Raw genomic sequence first — 26,371 nt, forward strand, 5'->3', positions numbered from 1 at the left:
TTGAAAGGTCACGTCTCTGCATCACAGACCGCCTCGCTCTCACACAAACAGTCTGTTGAGCTTTCTGGAGCCAAAAAGAGAGAGGCGGTGTATTGCTTTTTCTGCTTCTATTTCAGTCCGATCTGATCCTTTAAGAAAAATCACTCTTTCTCCCACTTTTAAGACAAAATCATCTCCCTCCTCTCTCTCTCTCTCTGAATTAAGACAGTCATTAAATGTCCGATTGGTTCAATAAGACTTCTGCATAAGAGTTCTGCTACACCAGAGGAAAAAAAAATAAAATCTACAGGTTAAGTGATCCCATGTGCCCACCTGACAGGTTGTAGTGAGCTGACAGAAGTTTAGCCAAAAACATCTTGAAAACTCACAATGCGCACAAGGATTACTTTTGTGCGCATCTAATATGCGTTGTTTGTTTACTTGTGAGTTTTGAAGTCTCTTTCAAAAGGGAATAACTGTAAACAAAATAGAGACGCAGAAAAATAGAAATGAATGCAACGAGGATTGTTTAGTCGGGGCTGTAATTCAGAGTCTATGCTATACACCTCGGCAGTCTCTCACATGAAGAACTCAGCGTTGGCCTGTTTCCCGGACGGATCTCTCGTGTTCCCGGCTCCACCAGCTGTGTAGGTCCGGCTGGCCAGCTTCTCATACTTCTCCTTGTAAAGATCCCTCTCCTTGGCGAGGCGCACCACGTCCTGCTTCAGCTGCTCCACTTGGCTCTGCAGCGTGCACTTCTCGGTCTCGAGCATGTGCCTCTGCTGCACGCGTTTGAAGCGGCAGGACTGCGCGTAGCCGCGGTTCTTCAGGGTGCGTCTCTTCTGCTTCAGGCGGATCACCTCCTCCTTGCTGAAGCCCCGCAGCTGCCTGTTCAGCTCCCGCACCGTCATGCTGACCAGCTGGTCGTCGGAGAAGCGGTCCTCCAGGCGGGCGTGGTGGTGGTGATGGTGGTGGTGGTGGCCCTGGTGGTGGTGGTGGTGGGCCGTCGACGCCGTGGACAGGTCCTCCCCGACGTACTGCTGCCCGCGGAAGCCGTCGTAGGCCTGGTGGTGGTGGTGGTGGTGGTGCGCGTTGCCGATCAGGGCCTCCACCGCGTCCTCCGGGGTCAGGTTGAGCGCCTCCGGGTTGATGTGGTGCTGGTAGCTGGGGATCCAGTACAGATCCTCCAGCTGAGGCTTGCCCGCGTTGCCGTGACTGTTGTTGTTGTTGTTGTTGTTGTTGTTGCTGCTGTTGTTGCTGCTGCTGCTGCTGTTGACCCCGCTGGTCAGGCTCTGGTTGGGCTGCGCGCCCGGGCTCGGTGCGCAGAAGCTCGGCGAGGAAGGCACGGAGGAGCAGGGCGTGCTGATCGGGGTGGAGGACAGGGAGCCCGACGGGAGGCGGTGGCAGTAGCGGTCGGCCTCCGGCGGCTCCTTCTTCACCTCAAACTTCATGAGGTCAAAGTCGTTGACGTACTCGATGGCCAGGGGGCTGTTCGGCAGCTCTGCGCTCATGGCGAGGTCGGTAGCCATGTCAGTCCATGCGACGACTCCTGCCCTCACAGCCAAACCGACGGCGGGCAGCCCTCTCGGATGCAGATTGCGAGCAGGAATAACAGCCTGTATGGTCTCTCTCTATATATATATATCTATATATATATATGTATATAGATAGACGCACGCACAGAGTGCACAGAGCTGCTGCTGCAGGGCCGGCGGGGTGGGAGGAGAAACTTATTAAGGTTGCTCGTCCCTAAGACAACTTCTATATATAGTGGCGTGAATATACGTCTGCATGTAAATGAACTTGTACACCTGCCAGATTGCCTCTGCTCTTGTTGACAGCTTATCCCAGGTCAAATGCACGCTTAAATACCAGGAGCCCCCGGGGCGGCCGAAACTCGAGCCGGGTGAATTTGGAGACACCAACCTGTCTTGTCCTCGTTTCACCTCTGCAGAACCACTTGCCTCCTTGTGATTAACTGTCCTCGGCTCGGCTCGATCAAGTAACAGAAGCGACTTGGTCGTCTCCTCCAGCTCGCTGCGGTTATAAATAAGTCCCCAGCATCCTCCTTCCTGAGCCTACAACTTGATCGCGAAGTCCCCGGTGCAGCGGGCTGAAGTCACTGCAGCATGGCCCGGATCGAAAGTTTCTCACACAATCAGATCAGACCTCTGTGTGTGTGTGTGTGTGTGTGTGTGTGTGTGTGTGTGTGTGTGTGTGTGTGTGTGTGTGTGCAGCAGGCGTGCGTAAAAATGCGTGCCAAAAAAAGTCCCAGGAATCCAACAAAAAATTGGAATGACACGTGCATACGTTTGCAAAGTTAATATGCATCTGAGACTGATCAGAAGCTGCAGGTAGGGCTCCTGGTTCTGGAGGCAGGAGGGTCTGGTCCCCTGGTTGCTGTGGTCGGTCCAGATAGCGGGACACTGACAGCTTCGGTCCCCCAAGGTCCTGTCCCCTCCTCACAGGGGACCTTACGTGTTGACTGTGTGTTAATATTATGCAAGAGGTGATAAATTCCAGTTGGTTATTTTTTGTTGTTTTTTTTTTTTCCTCCTCCTCACTAACGGGCCCCTCAAATAGTTTCTGTGGGCTCGTCCCGGTGCAACCAGCGGTGTCACTGAGGCGCTGCAAGGCAATCTGCTCTTATAAAGACAGCGTGGCCGGCGACTCCTCCCACACAGAGGTGTGCCGGGCCAATGGGAGGAGACCACAGCGGCGCATTTGCATTCACTCGATAGGAAAAGCACCAACCAACCCGGGTCTGGGAAGCCTGCAACTCTGGCAGCGGGGCAGGCCGGGCCGAGCGGAGCCGAACGGAACGGAGCCGAAGCGGAGCCGAACGGAAGCCGAGCGGAGCCGAACGGAAGCCGAACGGAAGCCGAGCGGAAGCCGAGCGGAGCCGAACGGAAGCCGAACGGAGCCGAGCGGAGCCGAACGGAGCCGAACGGAGAGCCGAAAGTGAGCGCAGCGCGCCGGGAGAACAGGTGCAGCAGATCCCCCCCTCTAGTGACCGAGCAGGTGCTACTGCACGGCGGAGGCGAGGAGTGAGACGAGGAGTGAGACGAGAGCTCCGGTGTATCGTTTCTCGGAGGGGAAATGTTTGACTGGGAACAGAGAAACAGTTTTTCACCGTTTTTAAAAACGGCGCGTCAGTTATGTAACGAGGCTTGTCAAGCATGTGTTTAGATTTCACGTGGAAGAAAAATGGCCCCCAGGTCGTTAATTCGTGGTACTTGTCAATGAATCAATGTATGTGAATATACTTTAAGACTCTTGGAGCCTCTATAATAATCTTATGCAACTCGAAACCCCTTTGATCTTTTTCAAATCCGTTGCCAACGGTTTGATCACCACTATATTTATACATATTAGGACCTTATAGCCTATACCTGGTATTGTGGTCCACACTTAAAAAGTATTAGGCATGCTTGATATTTAATTTAAGGAAACAATTTCAGTGAGTAACATAAATCCAGGTTGTGGTTGTTGTTTTTTGAAGTAGCCTAATCATTTCTGGATTATGAGAACAACCAACTAAATAATATACACATTACACCCCAGACAAATGAACCGATGAGGTTAAATGATATCATGATCACGTTACCTGGCCAAATGACACATAGAAGGAATATGACTCAGGAAACAGCCAATATGAATGACTACAATTTATACAATTTTAACTTTTAAAAAAATGAACTGCAGCTGAAATAAGAATATCTAAGTTTGAGCACAGAGTCAACTGTTACTGCTTCTGTTATTATATATGGCGTATGGGTGGTAACTGTTCACTACAACTAAAAGAGCAAATTAAACAACTTATAATGTAAGATCAAATATATCTAAAAATGTAAAACACATTCTACCCTCATAGCTTTATTAAAAACAGCTCATTGTCTCTACTTCACTCACTTATGTCTCTTAAAGGAATAATTCTGACACCACAAACTGACAAATTTATCAATACTGCTCGATTTGAGGCCGCGCGCCCCTCTGCCCAAAAATCAATCCGCATTTCCGCGAGGCTGTGACGAGGCCTCGCGGTGGCTGCGCGCGGGGTTAAGTATGATTGGATAGTCCTGGCGGTGGGGGGGGGGTTTCATTCGCAATTAACCACAAATTGCATCCCGTCTCATCTCCGCGGATCGACGGATAATTAAGCCCGGCCGCGCGTGCGTGTGTGTGTGTGTGTCTCCATTCTGGACACACATATAGGTCTTTATCTTGGGGGGAGCTTTTGTGGGAGGTGCAAATTGGAGCAGAATGTTGATGGTATCAGGGGAGCATGACTTAAACCCGGACACCGCTGCACCTGACCCCCCCCGGAGTCCCATCTACCCACCGAGATGTGAGTGATATATCTGCGGGAATTAAGTGCCTATCCGCGGGGGTAAAAAAAAAAAAAAAAAAAAAAAAAAAAAAAACAGGTGGCCGTAAGTTTAACTTGGTCAGATTGTGAACAGGAAAAAAAACCTTGCAGCTGCTGAGCTTAACTTCCAGTCCGAAATGTCCATGAAATACGCCCCCCCCCCCCCCCCTCCATCCCAGCCCCCCAATACACTTCCTCAAATCTGCTGGCGAGGATGAAAAGAAGAGTATGAGATGAAGGGATGGAAATCATATCAAGGTATTTTAAGTTTAGGTGAGCTAAGTCATTAGGAGAGGTTTTTCTTTTTTCTTTTTTTTTTTTTTTATCAAATAAGCAGGAGCTGGCCCCCTAAACGCCAAGCTAAGCATTCTGCATTGAAATGGCACATTTAAGAAGATCTGCTGTGGTCCATTCATTGTCAGGGGGAAGGGGAGTGTCTGCGGCCGAGGGCTTGAGACATACATTTTTTTTTTTTGAAGTCAGGGTTTTCATTGTCCCTTTGCATATTGGTACTTCGCTGCAAGTGCATTTCTACCCGATTTAAGCGAAAACGGACATCAGCAAGGTGGAGGATCGACGGTGGGCTTTGAGCTGCCGGCGAGGCGAGCTTTGAGCTAAAGGTAGCCAGCCTCCAGAACCAAAGAGACCGGCTCCAGGAGGTGGCTCGGGGTTATCTGAGGCCCGAGGGTTTTTAATGTCACTAATGCCGCTGTAGAGGAATCAGCTTTAATTGTGACACACATGCTTGCATGTGCACGGACAGTGAAGTTAACAGGGAGGCTTACTTTAGAAAAGCAGGAGCTCCACCACATGTAGCTTGCATAGAAATCATGTTTGTTGACATGAGAGATGAAAGATTTTGGGTCTCAAAGAAGCAGAAAATGCGACAACATAGAATCTGGGTGAAAAAAAGAAGGAAATTTGAATCTAAAACGTAACTGTATGGACCACCATTTGTTTTAGTGACGGGACTCTACTCACCAAAGATCTGGGAACAGGGTGACAGGCCCAAAGACGACGTGAAACCTACCAAGACTGGAAAAAGCAAATATGGTAATGTTTCCACTAATATACACATATTCTTTAGTTTTGACTACACACCGGACAAGCCAGTGAACACAGATACAACACATTGGGCAAAAGGTGATGGGTTGCTGAAACCGTTAGAAGACACATAAGAGGTCATTCATAAAAACTTCAGATGAATGTTGGTCTAAAACTAAAACTTAAAGAGTCGTCAGTTTAGGTTTAAATTTAAAGTTTTCAATTCTAAAATATTGAACATGTTTCAGATTACCATTTGACAAAAGAAATTGGATCAGCAAGAGTGACGGTGTGATAATTTGGGGGTTTAGGAGAAGTCGTGGTGGGTTAGTCCGGGCCGACGTGGGTTAACTTAGTCGTGGATTTAGTTGACAGAACTTCTAACAATGTGCTGGAGATGAAAAGAACAAATGGAAGGGAAACAGCAGCGCCAATAAAATCCTTCCATACTGCCTTCATCCTTCAATGCCTTCATCTACCAACAGACAGTTGGTGTCGACCGTTTTCACGTTAAACTCATCATCACATGGATCAGAAGGTGTGTCGCCATCTTAAAACAGAGTTGAACAGGCTGTAACCAGGACGGTCAGATTACCTAGACCCCTTTATCAGGTCAAACCGAAAGAGAGAACCGATAAACAGTGTGAGTGAATTTTTAAGAAAATGTTGAGGCACAATCAGGGCTGTGTTTCTTGTGCTTTTAAATGTTTCCTACCACAGATTTTTTTAGCCAGTGCCTCGTTTTATGCTTATGTATACAAAAGGAGAAGGATAGACATGTTTATTTATATATATATAAAAAAGAGGATCAGCCAAGGTTGATGGGGGAAGAACCAGGAGAAAGTTCAAACTGTATCGTGTCTTTGTAGCTTATCAAGGGTTGAGTGACCTGGAACAGATGCTTAGTCACACTTTTGAGGGACTTTTTCCTGCCAACAGCTAAAAAAAACTTTTCATCCATCCATCTATCCATCCATCCGAGTACAATGTTATTATAACCAATAGGAACGACGGCCAATGAGCTGAAAATGAATGCGCTGAAAGTTGTAATAAAATGGAATAATACTTGAAAGGCAGCAAAGCTCAAAAGGTAAAGCTTACAGAAAGAGAAGAGTATTTTTGAACATGTGTACCACACACACACACACACACACACACACACACACACACACACACACACACACACACACACACAAACCTGTTCATATTAATACTCTCCAACACACACACACACGATGAAGAATCACAGTTGACCTTTCTTTGTGTCTCTCCGAGTCTACGTGGACGGATGATTTCTCTCCCTCCGTCTTCTCTCCGTCTCGTGCGCTTTTACTAAAAATTGAAATATTGATCTTAATTAGAGTTTGCCGAGCTCAGCAGCTCGCGTTGAGGGTTTTAGACACGAGGCAGCAGACATCTGTCTAAGGCACTTACGTCTTCAGCGCAGGAGAGGAGCAACGTGAGGAGGAAGGAAAAAAAAAAAAAAAAAAAAACGTGTGGTGAGAAGAGAAGAGTGATGGCTCCCTGTCTCCTGCCTTTTCTTAGAAACATGTCGAGCTCTCCATCTCCGCTCGCTGCTGTCAATACATGGGAGAAAATAGAGTTGAACAGTCATGCAGGCACCCGCAAGCACACAGACACATACGCCAACACACACATTAACAATTTCAATATCCATCCTGATTAAATGGCAGTATGTAACAATCTGAACATGAACTTAAGTTTTCCAAGTTGCCTCACAATCATCAACCAACTGATCTCTCTCTTGTGTTTGAGGCCTGGTCCACAATAATGCTGATAAATATGGGAAAAGCAAACACATGCATTTTTTTTTTTTTTATCTTCAAAATCACTTTTGGTAAAAGAAAAGTGAGATTGGTTTCTTCCAAAAACATTGTGATTGATATAGAGGGAAAAGTTGGTGTAAGAATGGCAAATATCGTGCAATCAACTTTATCACCTTTGCCTCTTTGGTCTCTCATCTAATGCGTCAGCTGTTCCTGCAAGATAGGCCTAGTCTCAGACTTAAGACTTAACAGTGTCTTTAAAGAAACAGTTCAGAATTTTGGGAAAAATACATCCGATCGCTTTCTTTCCCAGAATGAGATGCAAGGACTGATGTACTGTAAATCTGTGCATTTGGTACGGAGCTGGAGTCGGGACATGATAACCTAGCTTAGCATAAAAACCAGAAGCAAATGGAAACAGCTAGCATGGACAGCTAACCGCGCTCTGTCAACAGTGAGAAAATACACCTACAAAACCTAAGAAGCTTGCTATTTGACTGTACATAAACTGAAGTGTAAAAATGACATTGTGTGGTTTTAGCCGGAGTTATGCGGTGGAACTATTTCATGACAAAAAAACGCTGTTTGCAGTGACTGTGTGTACTCTGCAGTCATGTCGCCAAAGTGATGTAGTGATTTTTGTACCATCTTTTTGTACCATCGGGCCTGAACGGAGACAAAACCTCACCGACTGTATCTGGCAACCTGCTGTTGTTCATCAAGAAATAGTTTTCGTATTTATTTTCTCCAACAACCTCATTTTTTTTTATTTTTTTTTTTACATTTTTCGTACGTAACATATATGTGCAGAAACACTATGGAAATGTTTCTTGTTGTAGACAAAAAGAGAAGGAATAAAAAGAAGTAAAACCTTTTTTAGTGTTTGAGCATTACACTTTGAATGGGAAAATACAAAAAACAAACACTTTCACATGGGTGGACCCCAGACTGAGACGTAAACTGTTATCACATTTCTATGCATCGCCGTCGTGGATTAACAGATGTGTATTGTGTCCTCCTAGCTGTGTATTAATGCTGTATTGCTCCCCTGTGAGTGTCACGCTGCTCGTTTGTCGCCGTGACAACACCTCAGTTAAATAGCGTGGTAATGCTGTAAATATGAGGCTCCACACTCTCACTTACACACACAAACAGCGTATTAATAGTTTTATTAGCAGGGGCCTGAGAGTGGTGGATGAGTGACTTATCTCAGCACCCTCTCTGTTACAATGTACACACTGACAGTCATTAATATCATATACACACAGAGATGAAGAGAAATAAAGGCAGATGAAGGATAGAGTTAAGTGTTGTGAGGAATGAAGGTTAAGCCAAGTTTATATGATGTGAATAAATGTTTAAAAACACTGTTGTACATGTCAAAGGGGATCATCAGGGATCCAGGCTTCATCTTTGTTTTTTAACTTTAAAAAACTTGATTCAACAATCAGTCGAAAATAGGAAAGACTTGACCAATCAGATTGACTACTCTTCCCTGGAGGACACTCCGGAGTTTTAGGAAGGCATTCGTTGAGCCACATTAGGACTGGATTTGTTTCTCTACAGGAGGTGGTGTGATTTTAACATTGTATGTGCTGGTCAGTGATTTTAGTATGTATTTGGACAAATTGTCACAGCTACCTCGTTAAAGTAAGGGTTATTTTTAATTATTTATTATGATTATTTATTTATTTTTAATTATAATTTTGTATTTAAGAGTGGATCTCTGAGTTTTCTCCCATGCATGAATAACTTCTTATCTTCATTTTTTCAGTTGGATTTTTGCGCGAAAATGGATGATATTTTGATGGTATTTTTGGTCATAATGTGGATGGAAACATGCTTACTCAAAACATACAGGCCTATTTGGGCACCAATAAGTCTGCAGAAAATATATTAGGAGAGCAAGAGCTCAACCAATTTGCTACGAAGGTAATGTTTTTTGTCTTTTGGCTAGTCGTGCAGAATGTCCATGTCTACTACACACCATATCCTTTAACTTTGTGATGGTTAGAATGCCGTCAGGAACAGATTACTTAAATTGGGGCTTTAGTGTGAATGGAAGCAAAGGAGAAAAGGATTTTGTAATACAACCTAAATTACTTTGGTAGTTTTAGTATAAAGCAAAATAAAAGAGGCTTGTTTCTGTGTGTGCAGGCGTTCTCTCAAATCACACGCACACACACTTGCAGCATGGTGAGGATGATGTCACCGTCCGCTCATGTGTCTTGTCCCCCGGGTTTTAAATTGAGGGGCACTGCTGCTTCTGTCACCACCTTCCAAATGAAAACTCTCACAAACATGCTTGGGTCATGTGACAACACCGCCGCTCCCAAAGAGAAACGCACTATAAACACTCTCACGGCAGTGACTTCACGTCAAAAAGAGTCTGTGAAACAACACACGGTTAAGAGTTGATATTTTATTTTTATTTTTAAAAATTTACACAACCTGATGAGAAAAAAATCGTACTGTTAACACCAAGATTGATATGTAAAACATATGTATATAGTATAGATATAGAAAATAAAACTTTCTGGCCCTGAGTGAAGTAATTCAGATGGAGGAGACACAGTTACACCTGTCAGGACAAACCTGGAGCACAGAAATCATCGATGAGTGCTTTTCAACTCCAGTGCTGCTGGTCTCTGTAGTCTCACAGACGAGGCTTGATCTGCAGTTTTTTCTCTGTCGGTGGGAGGGGGAACAAAAGAGAGTAAAAATGAAAAGAAGAGTATTGGCAGAAATGAAACGACAAAAAGACGAGGTGTGTGTGTGTGTGTGTGTCTGAGTGCTCGCTCATGTGTAACCGACTCGGATCTTCTGTGTGTTGAATCCACTGCTTAAACGCTGAGTGATGACATCTAAGCTGATGAGTAAATGAGGAAGAGGAACAGGACAACGGGGATGGATGGAGGTGTCTGTACATGAAGTGTGTGTGTGAGGTTGCAGTCTGGCAATGATACATTGCGTTGGAGCTAATTTATGCAAAGTGTAGAGGAGCTTCTTTGGCCGAGTTCCACCTTTAATGAGGCTCCGGGCGGTGCAGTGCGTTACTGAAGGACCGGAGCGTCATTAGAAATGCTTTAAGAGCGCAAACCGACCAGACAGAGCGGGAGGAGGGACGACGAAATGATCACGTCAAATCAAAAAGAAACTTATGAGGACCCATGAAAACATGTACAGCAACAATATAATTAGAGCTTTGGGTTTATGCGAGTGGAGAAGGTCAGAGGCCAAGATGACTCAGGTCAGGTCAGAGACTAAAGATAAACCATGAAAGAGAAGAAGGGTACCCTAAAAATAGGAAAGTAAGAGAAACGTCCTTAACTAATTTGTATTTTGAAACTATTACTTTTTGTCTTTGTAAATTATTTAAAAGATGATTAGCTTTGGGAAATCCTGGATATGTTAAGTCAGTAATTAAATATATATATATATATCATAGCATTATTTTACTTACAAAGTGAGTGGATTTACTCTTGAAACAACTATGTGAGGGGAACGGCTCAAAGGCCTAAAAAAAAAAAAAAAAAAATCTACAATGATCTCAATAACTAACTGCAGTTCAATTGTGTATGATGATCCATGTCCAGCTTCTCCACCAAAGTAAATGCAAATCTGTCATCTCTCTTGGGACATTTTAAAACCTTATTTATTTAAGGAAATTCCAAGAAACTCTTAAAAGAACTACAAAAATGATACGTCAGTTGAGTATCAGGGGAAACACACAATAAAATAAATAAATTGTTAAAAATCTGTCAAAAGAGAAGAAAAGAAAAATCTGAATAAAGGCTTAACACGGATGAAATGGATTAATTGATGCTTTGCGGTGCCAGCCAGCATGTGTGTGCATGTGTGTGTGTTTGTGTGTCTGTCCAGCAGGCAGGGGCAGGTGGATGGCTGAGCCTGGTGGGAGGAGGATGGAGGAGGTTGGAGGGGGAAGGCGGCCTCTCCCCTAATCCTCTATCCGTCACGTCTGTCAACAGAGAGCTCAGCTGTGCCTCCGTCCAGCCCAAAAGCTAAATATTATTACCTCTGTCCTCTGAGCATTATTACTCCTCCCCTGAGCATCATCACACTCTTAAGGCCCGGCTCTGATCATCATTATCTGTCTGTGGCTTAGACGAATCACCACTCCCCATTCTCATGAACTCAGGAATGATCCTGGGGGCTTTCATGACAAACATGATCCTTCCACAAAACATATCTGGACAACATGCCTGACAGTCAGCACTTTTACACTCCGTAAAAAGCCCTCTTATGGAACATTACATTTTCTTGACAACCTAGATGTATTTTGTCCAATCTGTCCCCATAATTCCTATCGATTAAAACATTTTACTTGCCAAATCTGGAGGTGTGGAGTCCAACAAGGGCAGAATAGGCAGTTGCCAGATCAGACGACGAGGTGTTAACAAACCCCAAATTTACCAGATTATCTAAACGGTTTATTTGGAAGTGAAAGTAGAATTGAATGCTTTCCTAATGTCAGTAATAATCCCCAATGCACAGAAAATAAATATGAACTAGGGAATCTGCAAAATCTAATAGAAGATTACTGTAAAAAAAGAAATAAACGTTTGTAATCAGAAAACTGTGATACATGACCACATTTTTCGTGTACACCGTAGGAGACACTGTTGGGTCATGCTTTTTTGGTTACCTTTAACCTGTGAGCTCTCGGCCCGCAGTGTTTCAGGTGCGTCTGCCTCCTCTGGTGAGCTGGAGAGGGAGATAAAAGACGGCAGCGCCAGAGGACCTTTGGTTGGAGTCCCTGGAGCTGCCTGACAGCCCTGCGGCATGGCGACAAAGAGGCGGGGCCTGGAAGAAAATAAATATGATAAACAGGAGGTAAAAGGATATTAAACAAGTGAAATGATTAAGATGATGATTCTTGTCATGTATGATTGACCTTTGAACAGTCTGCTTCCCTGACCTCTTAGAGGGCTCCTTGGTTCGGGCTCTCTTGGCCGGGGTGGTGGTGGTGGAGGTGGAGGTGTTGCTGGCGCTTCGTTTGGCTCGTTGGCGGTGCTGCAGCTTGCAGCGGGCCCCTCGAGGGCAGGATCCCGTCTTGGAGAAGTCTGGACACACCAGAGTGTGTTTCTTCTTACACTGGTGGTTGACAGACAGGGAAAGACAGACACACAGGATTTACATGTTACAGCTAACACTAAGAAATGTACAACTTGAAGTCACAGGCTGCTGAGTGCTATGAGGCCGTTTTACAGGACCAGGTAGAACCAACAGAATAAAAAAAAGTGTTCCCTCACGATCATGGCTATATACAGATACAAACAAAGTCTGAATTCTACGATAAAAAGGATGGAGTCTAACGCCTTTTACATCCTCTAAAGTCACAGATGCAAACATGTTAAAAACCTATATGGGATGCGTCTAGAGTAGAAATGTCCGTTTTTTATTCCCTCAAAGAGATGGGGTTCTGTCTGGAGTAGCGCTCCATCGATCTCACCACACAGCGCACAAGTTAAGGACTTGTGTGACGCCATTTCAAAAGGGAGGATGTATCCTGATCACTGATGTTTAGTTCCATTATTCAATCCACTCTAGTTGTAAGTTACTACTTTTAAGAGGCACTCTTTCCGTCCTCCCGTCTCCGTTAACAGGCAAGTCGAGCAAGTGGGTCACAGTTAGCGTCATTCAGGGGAGCATTGTGCATGAGGGAGCCAGCTTTCACATGCATGTTTGCAGCGGAGTGTGTATGACATTGTAATACGGGTGTAAATTGGTAGCTTCATTCTCCACGAGATCCGATCCCTCCCACCTGTCAGAAAAGCTAATTATATTCACTCTGGGGTACAGGCTGCGAGGAGTGTGTGTGTGTGGAGGGACTGGGGAGCAGATTGGTCCAGAAATAGAGTGTGTTTGTGTGTGTGTGTGTGTGTGTGTGTGTGTGTGTGTGTGTGTGTGTGTGTGTGTGTGTGTGTGTGTGTGTGTGTGTGCGGAGGGGAGAGGGATGTTGAGATCGATTTTCCAGGAACACTATGGACTCTTGGTCAACTCTCTCTGGGGCCCAGCAGCCCTGACCTGCTGCCACCAGAGCCCCCTCACACCCATGTTCCTGCACCCCTGGGTGCCAGGGGGAGTAAGGCTCAGCTCGCTGTCAAATGTTTCTCTGGATCATCTTATAGGGCTGCGGTTGACACAACGTTTCGATCAACAAATCAGATCCGCTGCTGGTGTCAGTAACAGTCATGGTTTTATATTTAGTGTCTGACATCACTACTGAACCTGTCAGCTCCAGGCCGGGAAATACGCTGAGATTTATCAGTCATCTTTTAATTGTGTTGTGGACATTTGTCTAAATACTTTGAATTGTAATTATTTTAGGGTTGCAACTTAATTTTCTTTTCTTTTGGGACTCATCTCTAAATATACTTTTTTCCCCACTTATTGGTTAGTGAAAAATGTCTTTAATAATATCTAAGAGCTGATGACAACGATATCTTTGAGATGCTTGTTTAGTCCAAATTGGCAGATACCCAAATTATATGAAACAAAATTTGTTTTTATTTTTACTTTTGGTCTAACTGGACAGCCAAAAGCAAAAAGAACATACTGTGTTTTTGAAAGTGACAATGTCTGTTAGACTTCCTATTTCCACCAGGGCTGCACAACTGACTGCATGATAACTGTGATCCTGGATTTTGCTAATAGGGAAATAAAACTTAATTTGCTGTGTTAATGACCATTTGCGCCTACTGAGATGCTTTAAACTGAGCAATTCCTGTCAACAGGTAAACTGCCTGAACAATCAGACATTTCAAGCTCTTTCTGATATCATAGTTCTGATTGCAGACCTGCATATGTTACGGCATTTTCTATGGAAGGATATCCTTTATTTATACTGTAAGCTGATGTGTTCTAGTTATTATTTTAAAAGAAGTGGCTTCAAGAAGATACATTGATTTGATGTAAAAAAAAAAATAAGAAAAAATGTTTATCTGTTAATTTAAAACATTTGACTGCATCCTTTCAAAGATATAACTATTGTCCTAGATTACAACTGGAATCTCAGTATTGATCTTAATTAATATGATGATTATATTAGCCATATTCCTTGAAATAACCATTCAGTCCAATATGGCGTAGAAAAACTACACATATGCATGTAACTTTGCAAACCTAAACACATATTGTAAAATACTGTGTTGCAACTTCAGGAGTGTGAGCCAAATCAAAATGTTGAGTTCTGTTCCGGGGACAAGTGTGACGGGAAGCACTTTCAGTGTGAAAAACAGAGAGTGAATGAGAAAGTGACTGTAAAAGCTCAGGCCACTCCCTACAGCTCTATACATCCTCATTTTCATAAAAAGACAGCGATAGAGAGAGAAAGAGAGAGAGAGAGAGAGAGAGCGTATGAAACAGGAGGAAAAAGCTAAAGTGGACAGAACATCTTTATCCCACACCAAGTTAACAATTTTCCACTTGATTTAAGGAATGCTGGGATGTCTCTGGGGCCTATTAGAGAGCTCTCTGCTGGGCCAAAACCAGGAGGAGTCAGCAGATTTACCAAGAGACTGAGAGAACGAGCAACAGAAGCAAGAAAGAAAGAAAGAGAGAGAGAGAGAGAGAGAGAGAGGTATGGAGGGTAGGAGATGGAAAAGACAGTAAAATATAAAAAGGGGACAGCACATGCATTTTATCTCTTGGGCATTAAGCCGACACTCTCGTCTTGGGCAACTTACAGTGAGTAGAGCAGAACAATAAATGAGCTCAGAGTCTGAACATAGAGAGGGTAATGTTAAGAAAAAAGAAAGTTCACGCCGTCACTTCATCTTAGGTCATGTTCAGACCGACATAAGCACTGGATCAAAAAAAAAATGTTGCCTCCTCATTCATTTCAATGAGACTCCTGTGTTGATGCATGGGGATGGACCACAGATTGCTCCATTGAAAAGATGCAACATTGTCCAGCAACTTCTGCTGCAATGCCAGGCAACGTTATCAGGAACTATAAAAAAAATATTAGCACTATAAAAAGGCAAATAAAGCTTTTGCAGGAAACACATTCAAGGTAGAATATGTAACATGAACGATGAACTGTTTGCATTGTGTATACAAGATGTGTCACATAAAGTAGTCTAGGTAGTGTAGCTAAGCCCCGGGACATGATGATCCAGGAAACAAATGTGATAGAATGGCTGCTTCTCTTTAGATGCCAATGTGGGGAAATGGGACAGTTGCCTGCTCGGAGTCAACACATGTCAATGTGCTGCTAGTGTGTGTGTGTGTGTGTGTGTGTGTGTGTGTGTGTGTCTCTTTAGTAAGTGCAGGGTTTTAGAGTACAAAACTCACATGGAGCTAACACTATGTTTTGCATCTGCACGGCAGGAGTAACTCTCAGTAGACACGCGCATGTTTGTGTGCACTTCCACATTTGTTTTAACTGTCTCAGCATATGTTTGGAATACAAATTGGGTAAATACATGTATATGACACTGTAAAGCTTTATTTTTTAGATGATAATTAATGAAAAACTACTTGAAAAGGGTGAAACCACAGTCAGACAGCTCCCTATTATCTACCACCGCTGAAAAGGTTTCAACAGGCTGAATCAGCCGGATGGCCATTGATAAGAGCCAATAAGAGATGACTATAGCCAACCTCGCAAAAACTATGGATGACAGTTGTCCGCATAAGGCTGACTGTCGGCCTATCACGTCAGGAGCATGGGATAAAATGGACGCGGTACACAAGCCACATTTGAGGTAATAAAAAGAGGGAAATAATTAAAAACTGCTAAAAAATTGATTTTGGGGGAGTGAAGACACAAGTGGGACCATAAGGAAGGCAGAGACGGATCCTGCGAGGTGGAGGGTGAGTGTGAGACAAAGCCAGGATGAGGCGGGAGGAGGATGGAGGCGAGGAGCAGACTTAACCCCTGAGCTGCTGGAGTGTCTGCCTGCCTGGCCCATAGTGCCATCCTCAGCAGTTTTCCCATCTATAATTACTGCCTGCTATCCATCATAGAGCCACCAGAGCCTCGCAGCACAGCGCTCCACACAACAACACACACACACACACACACACACACACACACACACACACACACACACACACACACACACACACACACACACACACACACACACACACACACACACACACACACACACACACACACACGGGGAAAATCACAGACCTAAGCACTTCAGCTAATAGAATAAATATTAATATCCCTTTTGTTTTCTATATCCTCATTTCCCCATGCACTATTTAAATGAGGTCTGACAGTGTGAAAAAGCATCTGTTTCACACTCGACGCTGGAAAACAAGCAGAGAAAGGAGGGGGGGGGGGGACAAAGGGAGGTAAATAAGCAAGAGGGGGAGGGGGGTGAGGCTGTGTTTGAGGTGGAGTGTGTGTGGGTGGGTGGGGGTGGGGGTCGCAATGTGTCACTCAGACACTACAGTTATGCCATTATGGACCACCACCCTCTGCAGCTGTTGCTGCCTGTGTGTAACTGTGTGTGTAGAGAAGATTGGTTACCAAAGTACTTGTTTACCTAAGCCCCACACTAACTTTAGTAGAACTGTATACATGTTGTACAATTTAATTATCCGTTTAAATTAACAACACAGCTTGGACAAAGACCTTAACGGTCAAGTGAGGTGTGAACATAACGCTCAGATAAAATCTAATGAGGTCAAACCAAGCTGAGACTGTGACATCTATTGTTTTTATCATTCCTTTCCATCCAGATTGACACAGGGGTTAACCAGCTATCTGAATGGGTCAACACGCATCAGCTGACCAGTGTCCATGACCCCCCCCCCCCCCGGTCAGACCTGTGCTGAACACTGGGCAGATGCTGCCTGGCTTTGGTGAACAGGTGTCTGTACTTGGGCCAGACCTCATTTGAAGATATTGATGTTTAAGTGTCATTTAAATGTCTCCTTGAAGAGAGAGAGAGAGAGAGAGAGAGAGAAAGCAGGAAAGATTCAGAGAGAGAGTGCAGAGAACTGAAAGTGACAGCTTACTTTATTTGGTGCTTTGTCATTCTGTGTAATTCTGTGTTTCAGCATAGCAAGTTCTAGATAACTAGTGGGTATCCAGTGAAATGTTTCACTTAAGATGACCATGCTTTTTCATATGATTATTGGTTTCCAAATTCAGTGTTTTAAGATTGTTTTTTGCTTTATCTTAAAACACCAAAAGTATTATGTATTTAAGTTGGTTAAGTGTGGTCATAATGAGCCTGTCTCAGATTGAGCGTCTTGGGTGTGTTTTTGTGGTACCTTCTCTCCTTCGGGACAGTAGCCTTTGACAAAGTCCTCACACACTTCAGCTTTGCGGGACACGTAGACATGACTGTAGGGACAGTCGCTGTTGTTACAGATTCCCTTCAGGAAGTAGGAACACACCGGCATCTAGAGAAAGAGAGACTTTTTTCATCAAGGGGAAAAACAGGTATTCTTACTTAAATTCTGCCATGTGAAAATCTGAACAAAAAGCCCTACTTGTTAAATCAGAATATAATGAGTCATCTGACTTGTGTTGCCCAAAAGTTTTTGGATTATTGGTAAAATGTCCCAAAAAACTTTGGTATCAATCTGACTCTGACAGAATCAATCACTTTTGATCTTTGCCAGTCTTCCTGAAAACATATCAGACAATAAGTTGAGAGGTTCTGATCGGAAAACAAAAGTCTGGTGCTTAAAACTGCAACCTCAAGATATTGTGTTCATTTTTTATTTTTATTTCTGTCCTCAATCAAGATCTTCCCCGAATGACTAGACCAATAAATAAAATGACAGGAGACTCTTGAGTTTGTTAGCAGACATGCTGTTCTAAAACCACCGTCATGTACACTTCAGACATGTCCCGTGTGCCGAGCAATCTGTCACACTGAGCAGTTAAATGACCTTAATTGCAGTTGACAGCGGCAGAGTGAGAGTGAGAGTGCGTTTTGACAGCATGTGTGTGTGTCTGCAGAGAGATCTACGGTTTGGTGTGCGTGGGTGAGCCTGGTGGATGCCGGTCTAAATATACCTCTGAGGGGGGATTCTGTGAAGAAAGGTGGGGGTAGTTCGGGGGAGGCGGAGGGTGAGAGGGACTCCACCTTGTTGGGATGAGATCAGTTTGATCTAATTAACCGCTACAGAAATATTTATCCAGGCCGCAGCTCGTCCAGCTCTCATGATGTGTTTATGTGCTCTGGATGTGTGCACAGACTGGGCCAGTGGTGGAGGGACAGGGGGAGAAGAGGGTGGTGCATATCCCGGCATCCACCCTTTAAAAATCAACCCCGCCTCACCCCCATACAGTCCTGTTTAAGGGGCCCACATGAAATGAGAGCAGGAGTATCCTGTGGAGGGATGGGCCAAAGGTTTAGGGGTGAGGAGGGGAGGGGCTGTTTGAGAGGTGGCATTACAAACAGACAGCTGGGCTCTCAGCACTTACAGGCCGCAGGGTGACAGCCAACACAGGTGCAGGGCATTGTGTGTGTGTGTGTGTGTGTGTGTGTGTGTGTGTGTGTGTGTGTGTGTGTGTGTGTGTGTGTGTGTGTGTGTGTGTGTGTGTGTGTGTTCTGTGGGTGAGGCAGAGCACCTGTTGAAGGTTGTTTGTCTAAAGGAAAAGAAAGGAGAAAAACAAGAACGGCTTTCCCTTTTTGAGTGGTTAAACTTTACCGGCAAGGATGCTCACTAAAACACACACTTACACACAATGTGATATGACTGAATTAAAAACAAACTAATACATACATATTATCAATTTGAATTGTGGGGGGGCAGAGACGCTACATGCATAAAAAGTTCCTTTGAATCCCAAAATGTTTTATACACTAGTGCATGAAATGTAATTCTTGTCTCAAGTCATCTCACTTTTTATATATTTGTCCTGTTTAATTAAGAGTAAAGCCAGTTAAAGTTACTGGGCTGTTGGTTAACCGGTTCTGTGAACTTTATTTATGTGATTGGTTGTTGGGTTATTTATACTGTCTTTCTGAAAAGTAAACTGGGCTTGCTGGAGTTGAGGGCTGTGATAACTCTGTGTTACAAATCCTTCACTGGAATCATATTGTCACAAAATGTTATTTATATAGAAAATAGTTAAACTAATGATTTCAGGGAACTTTTCATTAAAAGCAGCTAGAAATGTGTTTTGCTGATGTGAAGAATGCAACACAGGAGTATAGCTAATTCAACTAGATGGCTTTAAATGTAATTTTGCATCCATTTTGCCTCTTTTTTGTTGTTTCTACAGTTACACACACACACTCACATGGTAGGCGGTGATGAGGACGGGGAAAACAATACACACAGATTCATCCTGCTGATCTGTAGATTGAACAGGTGACCTCCAGTCATAATCTCTAACATTTAGGCTGCTTGCCAACCCATAAGCCCCTCCCCTGTGCCCCTGAATCAGGTCAAGTCTTCCTCACTCCTTCTTGTGTCATGGAAAAAGGAGCCGTGCCCAGAACTCAAATACGATCCATGGTGACTGTACCCAGTAGTGCGTCATCTTATACCTAAACACCGTACCCAACCCTGGCCTTTGCAATAAGAACCCATAAAACACTGTGTTGTCCAACTCCCAGGTCTTGTGTGTGAGAACGTTACCTTCTCCTTGGCCACCTTATGAGAGAACTGGCAGGTCCCGTCTGCCTGCTTGCACGTCCCTCGCAGGAACCTGCACATGATCAATGCAAACATGTCTGAGAACACAGATGTTGGTTCTGGAAGTGTTTTTGCCAGGTCGCGCTTTGCAGGTTCTGATCAGAGCTATAATCAATTCCAACACTTTGTTGTTGCAATTTGGAACAAAAACTTGTGTCATAGACAGGCTTAGTACACTGGGTAGAAGCAATGGAAGAACATCCATCTTTACAGAAGACTAAAGGTCAGTACACCGATCTCTCGCCCTGAGTCTTCACATAATGACACAATGGCATGTTCTTGTGTGTTTACTGTATTCTACCTGGTGCAGACTGCAACCTTGTCTGGGTCGTGGATGTAGGGACAGCTGTTGCCCCGGTTACACTTGCCGAAGCGGTTGTAGTACATGCAGTACTGCTTCTGTTGCTTCTTCTGACGAGCGTGTCGGATTATGGCGAGGCTGCGCTGGACCGCGCGGCTTGTTTTTCAGAAAACAAGAGACAAACCACAGGTATCCACACATCAATAACAAGCAGCTAGTGGTAACTAAAGAGGACAACTTGTAACAGGGCTAAAGTTTCAACCCTCACCCCTGTGAGGAGCTCGGGGTAAAGGCATCTACCGTATGCTAATTTCATTTCTGAAAGATATCTTCTGGGTTTTACAGCCCTCAGTTGAGAGTGACGAAAGGCAGTTAATGTTGGGAGAGGGAGAGAGGGGGATCAAATGTAGAAGTCTTGGCTGGATTGGATTTCTTGGTGCTGCTGTCTTATGAAGAGAGCCAGTAGGATGGCCCACATACAAGTGTAAAAGTAGGTAAAAAGATGACGGATATGCACGCAGAATTGTTTGAAACACAGGCTCTGATGAGAACAGATGAAACAGGTTGGTGGTGTGAAAAGCTTACCTGGCTAAATGACGAGGACTGAAGGGCCGGTTGAAAGCAGGACTCATGGATGAGACCTGGGAGGTGCTGAAAGACCTTCCTGAATGTGGAGAATAAGGACATACAGTCAGGTCCATAAATATTTGGACATTGACACAATTTTCATCATTTTGGCTCCGTACACAACCACAATGGATTTGAAATGACACAATCAAGATGTGCTTTGAGTGCAGACTTTCAGCTTTAATTTGAGGGTATTTACATCCAAATCAGATAAACACTGTAGCAATTACAACAAATTATATACATGGTCCCCCCTTTTGAAGGGACCAAAAGTAATTGGACAAAGTAACATAATCATAAATCAAATTGTCACTTTTAATATTTGGTTGCAAATCCTTTGCAGTCAATGACAGCCTGAAGTCTGGAACCCCTAGACATCACCAGGCGCTGGGTTTCATCCCTGGTGATGCTCTGCCAGGCCTCTACTGCAACTGTCTTCAGTTCCTACCTGTTCCTTGGGCAGTTTCCCTTCAGCTTTGTCTTCAGCAAGTGAAATGCGTGCTCAAATGGATTCAGGTCAGGTGATTGACTTGGCCATTGCAGAACATTCCCCTTCTTTGCCTTGATAAACTCTTTGGTTGCGTTTGCAGTATGCTTCGGGTCATTGTCCATCTGCACTGTGATGCGCCGTCCAATGAGTTTTGAAGCATTTGGCTGAATGTGAGCAGATAATATTACCCGAAACACTTCAGAATTCATCCTGCTGCTTTTGTCAGCAGTCACATCATCAATAAATACGAGGGAACCAGTTCCATTGGCAGCCATACATGCCCATGCCATAACACTACCACCACCATGCTTCACTGATGAGGTGGTATGCTTTGGATCATGAGCAGTTCCTTCCCTTCTCCATACTCTGTCCATCATTCTGGTACAAGTTGATCTTTGCCTCATCTGTCCATTGGCAAACTCTAATCTGGTCTTCCTGTTTTTGAGGCTCACCTATTGTGGTGAACCCTCTGTATTTACTCTGGTGAAGTCTTCTCTTGATTGTTGACTTTGACACAGATACGCCTACCTCCTGGAGAGTGTTCTTGATCTGGCCAACTGATGTGAAGGGGTTTTTCTTCACCTGGTAAAGAATTCTTCGGTCGTCAACCACTGTTGTTTTCCTTGGTCTTCCGAGTCTTTTGGTGTTGCTGAGCTCACCAGTGCTTTCTTTCTTTTCAGAATGTACCAAACAGTGGATATGGCCACACCTAATGTTTTTGCCATCTCTCTGATGGGTTTGTTTTGATTCTTCAGCCTAATGATGGCTTGCTTCACTGATAGCGACAGCTCTTTGGACTTCATATTGAGAATTGACAGCAACAGATTCCAAATGCAAATCCCACACTTGAAATGAACTCTAGACCTTATATCTGCTCCTTGTTAATTAACTAATGAGGGAATAACACACACCTGGCCATGGAACAGCTGATCAGCCAATTGTCCAATTACTTTTGGTCCCTTCAAAAGGGAGGGACCACATATAAAATGTCTTGTAATTCCTACAACGTTCACCTGATTTGGATGTAAATACCCTCAAATTGAAGCTGAAAGTCTGCACTCAAAGCACATCTTGATTGTTTCATTTCAAATCCATTGTGGTTGTGTACAGAGCCAAAATTATGAAAATTGTGTCAATGTCCAAATATTTATGGACCTGACTGTATGAGCAATTTTAATTGAAATTCAAACAAGCATCCTGTGTTCCGTTTTCCTTTTATTCGAGCATCCCTTAAGTAAATTGACATAAAGGGTGGAGTGTTGAACTCCTAATAGAGTATTTGGGTCTGTCAATTTTGTCCCATGGCTGAAGCAAAATGTTTTTTGTCTTATTCTTATTTTACAAAATATGAAAACTTTCTCTCCAGTGGCTGAGGTCCCTATTCGCTACTGTACATCATGTAGATGTCAAGATCCACCCACTGAGTCTCTTTAGTCACGAATAATGCAAAATTTGAAACATTACAACTGTACAAACATTCTGCCATTTTGCTCTTTGAGAGCACAAATACAGGAGCACACCACTAATGTCAACAACACAAGTATAATCAAGCATTTCTGCTCAACTATCACTGAAATGCAGTCGTTTTTGTTGTCACACTTTGCTTATATTACCAATACTAACATGACAGAATGTCCAGGAGCAATGTTTGTGCGAGTCCTACAATGCATTAACTCCTCCTTACTGACTTATGTTGTGAAATGTTACCACAATAATTAAAGTAATTAGTTTGGTATGGTGATGAAGAGTTTGAAAGCGTGTAGGCAGGTTCTTGTATTTATTTTATATTTTTTCTAAAGTATTCATCTTGCATGTCCAGATGGTTTTATTTTACAAAGATTCTATCTTAGAACAACATTTTAAAAATACCATCATATCTATTCACATTTGACAGGAGTGAATCTGTGTCTGAGTGTATGTTTGTGCAGCCAGATGCAATAACAACCTGATATGTGCCCGGTTATTTATACGGTGGTGGTTTGACGCATTGGTGCCAAAGCCAAACGTGACGTCTGAGAACATCATAAACACTGTGTACCCATTGCACTCCACACACACACACACACACACACACACACACACACACACACACACACACACACACACACACACACACACACACAACACACACACACACACCGGAGCCAAAGGTGAGTGTGTGTGTGGAGGGTTGTTGGAGGACATGAGACGAGTGGAGAGGAGGACAAGAAGGTGAGGAGGCTGAAGTTACAGATGGCAGTTGATCTTATCCAGACCCCTAATTTTGGAACTTTTTGTTGGCTGTTAAGGCTCTCATCAAGTGTGCGCTCTGATGTGATTTAAGCAGAGCAGAATTACAGGCCGGTGGCTGAAGACCAAGACCAAATGTGAAGCTCGACCAGGGGCGGGGGGAAGATGTGAAATCACAAGTCCTACTGGGAGGACACTGGAGGTGTGTTTCTGGGAGATGCAGGAATGTGTGCGTTGGGATGCCGGTCACGAGTTTAACAGAATGGAGCTCTTCAATTTCACCTGCAGGTGTGGTTGCCACAGAATGTGTAGAAAGAGAGAGAAGTGTGAAGGAGGCAGAGGCGGATCTGGGCTTTAATCTACACCGTCCAGTTCTCCAGACCCTCCCCCTCTCTCTGCTCTGACAGATGACAACTTTATTATTTCAGATGGCAAATCCAGCCAGCTCCAGTAAGTCTATTAGAGAGCATGTGGGCAAGGCTGAAGCCACAAACATGAATAAACACTCCTTTGTCACCTCGGGGTGCAACACAGGCTTGCTGCCCTGTAATCCATGTTCAGAATAGGGCCGGGTATCAAACCTCAGTACGCTTTTAGTACTGACTGAAATGTGTCTGTAGCACCCCTGCGTATCATATCAGCGTCTACTATTAAATAACAGGTCACGTCGGTATTCTTGTTCCTTATTTAGACCTACATTTTGCCAATTTGAGTGTGTTTTATCCAAGCAAAGTTATTTTACAGCTTATTCAACGTAGACAAGACTTAAGAAGTGTTGTGACTTTTGTTTAAAGACATATGTAGAAAAACATATTTTTTAAAGGAATTGAAAAAATAACTTTTGGTATCGTACTGGTTATCATATTTGCCAAACATTTCATAAGATACCCAGCCGCGGGTAAAAAAACATGGAATGTAGGCGTGTGAAGCACCCAATAACCTCTGACCCTAGGATCTGATGTGCTTTCAACATTGATTTAAATTGATGCATATATATTATCCGATTCAAATTCAAAGCTGCTATGGATTCAAGTCAAGAAATAAATATTGTGATATCTTTATAATATATCATAATCTACACATTCAGTGAAAATGTTGTTCAATGTGTTACAATTGGTCACAACCATTGGAGGCCTGCTTCATAATAGATAATACCATATCATAGAACAGGTCAGCCTTTTGTGTCAGAGGAAATGCAAAACGTAAGCTGATGAATGCTAAAATTAATGCGAAGTTAAGCATCATTTAATGTGATTTAATGCAAAATTATTTATGAAGAAAACCCCCCAAATTATCTTTTTGGGCGTTGTATAAACAAGTAAAACATGTCTTCTATCGATGAGTATTAGAATTGAAATATTATGCCTTGAAAGGTGAACTATCAGAGTCGTGTAATTGTCATCTCTGATTGAGAAAGAACTAAATCGAATTGCCACAAGCTAACCGTGGGAGTGCACAAATTCTGTATGTTGTCAGTGTTTTCAAAGACCATGACAGTGACCGGCAGAGTACCTGTTCGGTTGATGGACATGCTGGACGCCACGGTGCGGGACAGCTTGTTGGCTGACACCCGGTACAGGGAACCCCGGATCCAGCACATGCTGCTTCCTCTCCAGTGCTGGGTGGACGACGGGTGTCGGTCGTGGGGAGCTCGCATACGGCTCTGAAGGAAACTCCTAAGAGGGAGAGGGACAGGAAAAGAAAAAGAGCAATAGATGAAATAATGGATTGGAATACATGTGGAAATTAAGGGATCATTATATTTATTACAACTTTGTATGATTGTAATTATCTGTTAAGCTCCATTTACAAACTGTGTAAACATTTCAGTCATGCCATTCTCTGAGGTGGGACGCTGCGATCTGTTCATCCCTCCCTCAGTTCCACTCCTCTTTTCTCCGTCTTCTCCCTCAAGCTCTTTCACTTTATCTCCCCTCCTCACTTTATGTTTCCCATCCTCCGGTCTCCCCTCCTTCCTCCCTCCCTCCCTCCCTATCCCTTCCTCTCTCTCTCTCTCCCTCCCATGTCACAGCACTCTGTTAAATTGCTCCTCTAATGGAAAGGACGGCAGTGTGGAAATGGAGAGAATTGAAAAGAGGAGAGGAGGAAATCAATGAGATCTAACCCTAACCTAACCTAACCTAACTAACCTAACCCTTCCCTAACCCTAACCTAACCTTAACTAACCTAACCCTAACCCTAACCCTAACCCCTAACCTAACCCTAACCTAACCTAACCTAACCTAAAGGTCTAACCTAAGGTTACCTAACCCTAACCTAACCTAACTAACCTAACTAACCCTAACCTAACTAACCTAACCCTAACCCTAACCCTAACCTAACCCCTAACCTAACCCTAACCTAACCCTAACCCTAAACCTAACCTAACCCTAACCCTAACCTAACCTAACCCTAACCTAACCTAACCCTAACCTAACCCTAACCTAACCCTAACCCTAACCCTAACCGAAAAAAACCCTAACCCTTAACCTAACCCCTAAATAACCCTAAAAAATTAACTAACCCTAACCCCTAAGTCTAACCCTATATCACAGGAAGGACCTAGAGACTCTAACCCTAGTACCATTGGAAACCCGTGCCCTAACCTAACCCTAACTATAGATGTAACGTTAGAAAAAAGTTTGTAGGATCTTCAGAAAAAATGTTATTCAAAAAGGCGTCTTGATCCTTTTTCATTTTTTGCCCGTTTCACCCCCTTCCCGAAGTCCTACAGACTCGGGGTCAGTACCATTCGATCGGGCTTGGCCTAATTAGTGGGGGCGGAGACCGTTTCCAGGCTCTACCACATTCGGAAGAGGTGTATTTTCAAAAGGATCAAGAAATTAGTGGACACGGAGACCACTTCCAAGTCTCTACCACCTTCAGAAAAAAGTTATTCA

The 26,371-nt window shown here is 43.7% G+C and overlaps 2 protein-coding genes across 3 annotated transcripts in view; both read right to left on the minus strand.

The window, feature by feature from the left end:
• Positions 1–338: 338 nt before the first annotated feature.
• On the minus strand, positions 339–1,525 carry mafaa (MAF bZIP transcription factor Aa). Its single transcript, XM_054602788.1, has one exon. It carries the CDS (start codon positions 1,506–1,508, stop codon positions 558–560), a length of 951 nt encoding a protein of 316 aa, XP_054458763.1. The 5' UTR covers positions 1,509–1,525; the 3' UTR covers positions 339–557.
• Positions 1,526–9,598: 8,073 nt separating this feature from the next.
• The window catches only part of zc3h3 (zinc finger CCCH-type containing 3), a 64,711-nt gene continuing 47,938 nt past the window's right edge, over positions 9,599–26,371 (minus strand). The window contains exons 5-12 of one of the 2 annotated variants that reach the window (XM_054603417.1): positions 24,984–25,147; positions 20,711–20,789; positions 20,126–20,281; positions 19,768–19,837; positions 17,440–17,571; positions 12,119–12,294; positions 11,846–12,003; positions 9,599–9,867 (exon numbers count right to left, since the gene is read on the minus strand). In XM_054603417.1, the coding sequence (XP_054459392.1) occupies positions 9,836–9,867; positions 11,846–12,003; positions 12,119–12,294; positions 17,440–17,571; positions 19,768–19,837; positions 20,126–20,281; positions 20,711–20,789; positions 24,984–25,147 (967 nt within the window). In that variant the 3' untranslated portion in view covers positions 9,599–9,835. Of the gene's footprint in view, positions 9,868–11,845; positions 12,004–12,094; positions 12,295–17,439; positions 17,572–19,767; positions 19,838–20,125; positions 20,282–20,710; positions 20,790–24,983; positions 25,148–26,371 lie in introns of both variants that reach the window. The other variant, XM_054603416.1, reaches the window with a different exon arrangement.

The sequence above is a fragment of the Anoplopoma fimbria genome, chromosome 8, assembly GCF_027596085.1.
Source record: "Anoplopoma fimbria isolate UVic2021 breed Golden Eagle Sablefish chromosome 8, Afim_UVic_2022, whole genome shotgun sequence".
In the NCBI taxonomy this organism is placed as follows: Eukaryota; Metazoa; Chordata; class Actinopteri; order Perciformes; family Anoplopomatidae; genus Anoplopoma; species Anoplopoma fimbria.

Excerpts from the sequence above, each read along its gene's own strand:
- mafaa (XM_054602788.1), bottom strand. The coding sequence starts at position 1,508 with ATGGCTACCGACCTCGCCATGAGCGCAGAGCTGCCGAACAGCCCCCTG.